The sequence below is a fragment of the Ziziphus jujuba genome, chromosome 11, assembly GCF_031755915.1.
Source record: "Ziziphus jujuba cultivar Dongzao chromosome 11, ASM3175591v1".
Classification (NCBI taxonomy): Eukaryota; Viridiplantae; Streptophyta; class Magnoliopsida; order Rosales; family Rhamnaceae; genus Ziziphus; species Ziziphus jujuba.
In genome coordinates, this window is record NC_083389.1 from 28,131,321 (window position 1) to 28,139,484 (window position 8,164).

General features: G+C 35.2%; 1 protein-coding gene across 3 annotated transcripts; it reads right to left on the bottom strand.

The window, feature by feature from the left end:
• Window positions 1–99: 99 nt before the first annotated feature.
• On the bottom strand, window positions 100–3,450 carry LOC107433303 (probable inactive DNA (cytosine-5)-methyltransferase DRM3). 3 transcript variants are annotated; one of them, XM_048467201.2, is made up of 8 exons: window positions 3,146–3,450; window positions 2,557–2,652; window positions 2,318–2,446; window positions 2,109–2,205; window positions 1,875–1,921; window positions 1,400–1,507; window positions 1,148–1,247; window positions 100–658 (listed from the first exon to the last, which is right to left on the bottom strand). In XM_048467201.2, exons 2-8 carry the CDS (start codon window positions 2,557–2,559, stop codon window positions 486–488), a joined length of 657 nt encoding a protein of 218 aa, XP_048323158.1. In that variant the 5' UTR covers window positions 2,560–2,652; window positions 3,146–3,450; the 3' UTR covers window positions 100–485. The 3 variants fall into 3 exon arrangements, with proteins under 3 accessions (XP_048323158.1, XP_048323157.1, XP_060668478.1); XM_048467200.2 differs by having other exon boundaries at window positions 3,222–3,447; XM_060812495.1 differs by lacking the exon at window positions 1,400–1,507 and having other exon boundaries at window positions 3,222–3,448.
• Between the last annotated feature and the right edge of the window lie 4,714 nt (window positions 3,451–8,164).

The following is an 8,164-nucleotide window of genomic DNA, read 5'->3' on the forward strand; positions in this document are numbered from 1 at the left end:
AAAACATAGTAGACAAACTCGGATATAAATAAATAAAACAAAATCCGTCACAAAATCTAAAGAAATAAGGTAAAATAAAGTAGAAAAAGAAATTAACTATTTATAAATACAAATCCATTAAATAAATGTCAATTATCGGCATATATAAATTCAATATGAGAAGGAACACATGGAGGAAGTACGATATACAATGAATTAATTTTAAGAAGAGCTACAAGCAAATATTTCCTATATTCAATCTTTCTTATTGCGTATACCATTATGGACGTTCAACCATGTATTGGCCACCTGCTAAGCTACTACTATTTTTGAATCACAAATGAGCCAAAATAGCTGAAATCATCAGACTGTTCCTGTTTCATAGCCAATAAGAAGTCTCCACATGTGATAACAAAACAAAGGCCAAAATCATAAAGTTCCTGCATTAAAGCACAATTCCAATTCTCTTCCTGGATGCGTCAGGTCAAACTATGGCACACTAATTATCAGCCTACATCCAAAAATGTCATAAATCGAATAACTACAGAATAAGAATCAATCATGACCTCAATTTTTTCTTCATCATTACAACTTGTATCATCAGTATCCTTCTCAACTGTCTCAGCTATCTGGGCAGCCACGATGAAGTCCACCGATTCATCAATTGGAGCATCTTCACCTGTTATGCAATATAAGAAGAATGTGCGCGCTATGTTGAATTGTTGAAGGTATCATATACCCAAAAAAAAAGCTCTATTTTATATATCACACGAGAATAAAATCTAAAAACGACCAACAGTTCTGTAAGGAATCTATGCACATATTAGACAGGTTTAAAATGCAAATATATGGATCTGACATAAATTCCGGTCGACCACAAAACAAGTAATGTGAATTGCAAGAAACCAGGCATATCCTTCTTAAATATGGTAGTTGCACTAGTAGCATCAATCAGGAATACGGCAGTTGTTAAAAGTGCGTGTTTGTGCTAACCTGATGTACATGATTGGGTCCACTTCCCTAGTATCTTAAACTTCTGGTATCGATAATATCTTAACATGGTATCACAACCTTTTCCTCCTAACAACTTAAGCTTCTAGATTCCATTATAACTTTATGTTAGTTCGCACTAATAGCAGTAGACTTTTTCTTGTCAAAGTCAACATACCAAGCTTATCAATTGCAAACTCAACTTCATTTACAGAGAAGTTCATCATCAACAATGATGCTCTTTTCCCATCATTAATTTCACTGGCAATCTCTGGCTCCTGCCAATAATTAAAGATTAACATATAACAATCAGCTTAAGATAAGCAATGAATGGAAACAATAACAAGTACCCTAATGTGCGGTTTCCATCATACATCTTGGACAGAAACAAAATTATAAACAATGATGACCACGGTAGACTGCAGATCACCTCTTTTGGTTGAATGAGGATGGCAATTTCTACAGGGCTGCTTACGCCATTGTCATCGAATAAACTATCAAGAGAATCTGAGGATTCAGAGTTTGATTTTTGAGGAGCCTTTTCATTTCAAAACAGGTCATATCAGCCTCTAAACGTATATAGCAATCTAAAACAGCAAAATAGTATATAGCTATTCGAAAGATATTTAAAATAAACAAAAGAATCATAAAAACAAAAACAACAAGATAATCGTAAAAAACAAACTTAAACTGCCGGAGCAGATTATTAAAATGAGAGAGAGAATTCCTTATCATAATCGTCATATACACAAATGAAAATTTGAGAACATTCCCTTAGTTCAAAACTTTTAGATGAGATGGATCAGGGAAACAGCATATATATTCTGAAAGGACTTCATTAAATTATACCATTAAGAAAGCATAACAAGTAAGGACATTTCAACAAACAATACATCTTCACTTACTGAGTATGCAAAGAGAGTCTCCAATATCAAGTCAACATCATCTTCACCTAAATTATAAGATAAAATATTCAACCATTGAAACTTCAGCAACAAAATTTTGCCATATAATATGATTCAAAATAATATTTTTGAAATATATTTATCTTCCTTCTAAGGGGGGTAAATTCTTGGTTTTAAATATCATTATTCCTTTCAACAGCCCCCAATAGAGTGTAACTTTTAGATATGACATACCCTTTTCTTCAATCACTTTGTCAACAAGAGACGGTCGAAATCCCATGCCAATAAATGATGATCTTAAATTGCTTCCAGATGAACTTGCACCATTATCCTGGAATTATACAGAAAGAAGAACATAAATAACAAACGGTTCAGCATAAATGTCAACTCAGCGCATATAACCAATCATAATGCAATCCTACTGTCTAAAAACGTGGCCGTACCTCAAAGTTCCTTGACGAGACTGTGTCAGGAGGAATCTCATAATCTAGAATCTCTTCCTTTGGTATTATTAATTTTTCACATGCTTTGTCCGATGAACTTTTGCTACCTGGGTACTTTGTGAGATCGCCCTAAAAGCAAAAACACACAGTTCATAATAAAAAAATAAAATAAAATAAAATAAAGAGAAGGCATTTAACTATCCTTGAAAGATAACAAAATGGATAATAGCATTTCATACCATTTTGTCAAATGAATACAGTTGTGGCAAGGATGGGATGAAAATAGCTCAAATTTGACCTCAAACTGTATGAGTTGCTAGACCCTCCATTACTCTCTGCAATAAATGATTTATGAGATGCTCAGGCCAACATTTGCCAATATCTATTCAATAATGTAACGCTTAATATACCTACTATAGCTATGCTGTAGTTACGAAGAAATTTAGAAGCCCATGTCTTTTTTGCCAGTTTCGAAAATGTTTTACATTGGAAGCTCAATTTGACAATAACAACTTTTTATTAACAAATTTTAAAAAAACAAACAGAAGAAATTAAAAACAACAAACAGAGAAAGAAAGTTAAAGAAATTAAGTTAGAAGTTGATTAATAAATTACACAAGCACAAACGAAGCGTTTATATAACAGTCTGAAACATAATTTCTTAAAAGTGAATCTTTGTGAAAATATTTTGTGGCTGTTCCTAAAACGTTCATTCTAATGAACAAAACGCAAACAGAAGAGATTAAAATGATCAAAAAGGAATAAGGAGTAGAAAAACCCAGAGAAGCACTGAAATTTGGAAGGCATGTGCATGAAACGAGCTCATACTCAGAATTCAGAAAAGAAGATCAACATCATCATCATCGTCTCCGTATTCACAAGCAAGAATGAGACGCTGACGCACCTGATCGGAGCTCTGAGCGGAGTATCAGGACGAGATGCGACAAATCGAGGACTACTCCATAGAGCAGCGGCGCGTAGTTTACACCGCTACCACGGTGCAGTTTCCTAGTGTATAGATTCACATAGCCAAGGCAAGACGACGACTGACTGCTATTTCGTACGGCGTCCTCGTGGCTCTGCTCCAACGTCACGCCGTTTTTTTATGACGTGCACCAAGTCTTACTGATTGTATGAGTTACACGTGTTATTATCACAACAAAGAAGCCCAACAGATACTCATTGAAATGGGCTACATGTTTGCTGGGTTAAAATGGCCCAAAACTTTCAACGAATTTGGACACAAGCAAGAGATTTTTTTTATTTTTTATTTTTTGTTGATAAAACAAGTAAGAGATTATTGTGAGAAATTATTGTGTTCTTGCGTTGCATATTATCATCACGATATACGTTATAATTAGAAATTATACGGGTTATAACATAATTCGTTACGAATTCATAAAAAATAAAAAATAAAAAAAGAAAAAGAAAAGACGTCATAACAATAAAAACATAGTAGACAAACTTGGAAATAAATAAATAAAACAAAATCCGCCACCGAATCTAAACAAATAAGGTAAAATAAAGTAGAAGAGGAAATTAACTATTTATAAATACAAATCCATTAAATAAATGTCAATTATCGGCATATAAATTCAATATGAGAAGGAATTTTTTGTTTAACTATTTATTTCATATTACTATTTTATTATTGCTATTATTTGAATTTATCTAGTTATTTATAATTCTATATTAAAATATATATATATTTTTAGACGTTAGATCCACATAAACCCAAAATACTAATAAAATTGCATTCAACCAAGTACTACATACCAAAAGAACTAGGATGATAATTTGTCCCAAAAAAAAAAAAAAAAAAAAAAAACAAACTTAGACATCAAATTTTGACTGGATACGCAAGGTCAAAATAGTCTTCATGATCATAAAATCTAAAAATATAACGCTGGATGAAATGGCTGGGCTAATAGCTGAAGGGTGGGCTGAACAAGGAATAGGCTGATTAAATGGGTGTACTAGTTGGAATCTTTTTTTTTTTTTTTCTTTAATGGGCTTGAGAGGAGGATGTGGCTAGGAAATGATAGCTGGATGGACTGGGGTCTGGTGAAATGGGTGGGCTGTAGTGGGCTGAGATGGTTAAAATCGTTTCTTTGTCTTGATGCGCTTGAGACGTGGGCCGTCGAAGACCTCTCGGCAACGTATTGCTACACTGCATGCAAAAACCGATTGTTTAGCAGCCAGGATATAGTCCATATCTTCCCATTTGCTTCTGATCTCCTCCAAGGTATCTTCCACTTCTGTGTGCTGCATGTGTGTATACTGATCAGAGCACTCCAGCCAATTTTCATCATCTAATTTTGGAGGCATTTTTGTATACTGATTCCTCTGGTAATGCACGAGTAGTTCACAGCATGCCTCAACACGTATATCGTCTTTGCTGTCTTTCGGTATCCCCAGTTGATGAATAGCTCGGAGAGCTTCATGTTTCTGTATTAAAGTTGCAATCCGCACCCCACCACCCATAAATTTTTTCAGGCTTTCTGAAATTGCGCCTCTCTTGGGGATGTACATTAGGCAGTTCTTTTCCTCTGCACATAAGCAAAAGAGCTGGGGTAATCGAAACCGGGCACCAGGACAAGCAGGAAGACCAGGGACTACTCGGAGGCCTACAACTTCGATATTCCAGAACTTGCCCACCCAATCTTGCACAATCTCATCATTGTTAGTTACGGTTGCCACGCACTGGAGATTTTTGGATCTCCACGGAAGAGCTCGCACAGTGAAATCCAACTCGAATTTGTTCTCATCCGTTTCAGCTTCCCCGCCTAAATATATATTATATATATATTGAAAAAAAGAAGATTAAATACGAAAACAGAAATAAATAAAACAGAGTCAACAGACCACAAAAACAAAAGTAAATAAATAAAACAAAACGACGATACAAATAAATAAATAAGGAGATGGTTATTGTAGTGGGTTATGGGCTTCGGTTTATTGGGCTTTGTAATGGTTTGTATCTGGATTATCTATCATGGGCTTGCATTTGGGCTCCGTACATGACTGGTTTAATAGCCCAAGAAATGAAAAAAAAATTTTGTTTATGTAAATTTTAGGGGAACAAACTATACATTAACTTTCTTGATTAAAACTTTAAATTGTTAACACTTAAAAACAGAGCCAATACAGACGGTCACAATTTGGTCAGGTTCAGCACTGGACACCGCCGCAAGAAGACAAGTTTAAAATAAATGTGGATGCTGCTGTTAAGATGGGCAACCTAAGGATGAAACTCGTCAGGTGAGCTTTTGGGAGCTATGGCAAAACCTGTTGAAGCTTTCTGGTCAGTTAGATATGCAGAGCTTATGGCTATTTATGAGGGAATATGTTTTTGTATGGAGGCGGGTTTCACCCATGGAGAAGTTATAAGTGACTGTCTGAATGCTGTTTGGGCTATAAATTCGGCCGTATCCATGAACCACTTTGATTTCTAACTGTTTTGTGATAGAAAGGTTACAGGAGCTGTTATCAAGTTGTCCAGGAATTCTTTGTTTGTTTGATCCCAGAGAGACAAATCACGTGGCCCACTGTATTGCTAAATATGCCACACATCTCTTTGGTTTTGAGTCCTGGTTAGAAGATGGGCCTCAATGGCTTTTTGATTTACTTAATAACGATATGTGTACCTCTGTTTCTTAATTAATGCAATCTTTTTATTAACAAAAAAAAAAAAAAAAACACTTATAAACAGCTTATTTTATTTTTTTCTTTTAACTCTGGAACTGGAAATGAAAATTTAAAGGCCTAGACGAACAGAATGATTGAAATTTACATAAACGTAAACATAACTTGTTTATGCAAATAAAAAACGATTAAAAAAAAAGGATAAACAATAATCAAATTAAATTGAACAGAATAATAAAAAGAAATAATATAAAATAGATATAAAAAATTACTATTACCAGACGATGATTTGGCCTCCTCCTCCTCGCCAGAACTCCCCTTGGCCTCCTCCTCGTCGTCAGAACTCAGAAAAGAAGAGTTCTTCTCCAATGAAGTTTCAGAATCTGAGTTTTTCTCCGATGAAGTTTCAGAAACCGTACGGCTCGCTGAGGATTTCTTCGTCAACTTCTTCTTTTTAACTTTCTGATAGACAGAGAATATCGTTTTATACGAGGGGAAAAAAAAAGAAAAGAAATTATAAATTAAACTCAGTTTATGTTATATACCTGGAGAAGACGGAGAAACGGGCGAAACATCAAGTTTCTTCTTCTGAGATGCCAGCCTAGAAGTGTTCTTCTTCCAGAAACCGTACGGCCGGCTGAGGATTTCGTCGTCAACTTCTTCATTTCAACTGTTTAACAGAGTGAGAAAGAATAAGAAAGGTTCTTCTATATCTTAAATATTCAAGAAAAAAAGAAATTACAAATTAAATTCATTTTATATCATATACCAGAAGAAGACGAAGGAGAAACAGAGGGAGCGTGAGATTTTTTCTGAAATGCCGCCGATGAAGTTCCGGAAGCAGTACGGTCCGACGAGGAGGTTGCAGAGGATTTCATGACGAATTCTGTGAGTGAGAGATGAGAGATGAGGAAATCGAGAGAGAGTTGAGAGTGAAAGAAATGTCATGGAATAAGAGAGAGGTTTCTGGGGGTGATATATATAGTGCCTGGACTCTGGAGAGACGGTTATGATAGGGTCCCATCTAGAATAAAGGCCTGGGTTTGGGATGGGTATATAGGCTTATTCGTATCGTGCGTGTGTGTGGAAAAAGAAGCTATATTGTTTTATCTGCAGCACTTTCGTGAGGGAGAGATCGGGAAAATGAGAAAGTTGTTATAGAGAGAGGGAGAGCGTTGTGAGAGTTGAAAAGCTGATCCGACGACACATATTCGAGGAGTTAATATGATCGGACGATCTATTATTGGCAGGGAGAGCTGAGAAGGGTAGGGGCATATAGCAGAGAGAGTTTTGAGAGGGGCAGGGGCATATAGCAGAGAGAGTTGAGAGGGGTAGGGGCATAGGCATGCAGAGTGAAAAAGTTAGTTATAACGAATGAAGAGTATTACGGCTATCCAAGGGGCATTCTCGAAATTCCATGCTACACTGTCCCTTTCGCTGGGAAATATTTCGGTGCACACTCCCATGCATGCACTCCCCCCCCCCCAAAAAAAAAAAAAACCCAACCTTTTTTTTTTTTTTTTTTTTTTTTTTTTTTCTCAATGCGAACCCAGTTATTATTATTGTTATTTTGCTTGAGATTTTTTATAAAAACATGAACTACGTAAGGATATAGATACATTCTGCATTCTTCGAAAGCAATATATATATATATATATGTACATGTATATATAATTATATATTAATTTGGAAAGATGAATAAATTTCACTAAAATATATACGTATATATATATATATATATGTACATATTCATTTGAAGGATAATTTTAGACAGTTTGGGCTCTGGGACAGAATCAAATTTTGGACTTCATTGCAGCACGGCACTGAAAAGGGCTCATTTTATTATTATTTTTATTATTATTATTTTTGTAATTTTTTTTTTCTCTGTTGGGCGAATTCAGAAAATACAAGTGACATTGAATTTTTTTCTTTTTTAATTGCTAAAAGAAATAGAAATGTTATCAGCAGCTCGAATAGAACCAGATGAATTTCTACCCCGAAATAGAGGAATCAGGTTGAAAACTATCAAAGTGATCTTTCAAACTGGCCAAAAATATAGAACCAGTAGCTTGAGCCCAATAGTTTAATAAATCTAAGAATATAAGGGGGGACAGAGGGAGAGAGAGAGAGAGAGGAGAAAAGGGGGGAAGGGGGGAAGGGGGAAAAAAAAAGGCTAAGCAGTTAAAGCTAACAAACTTATCA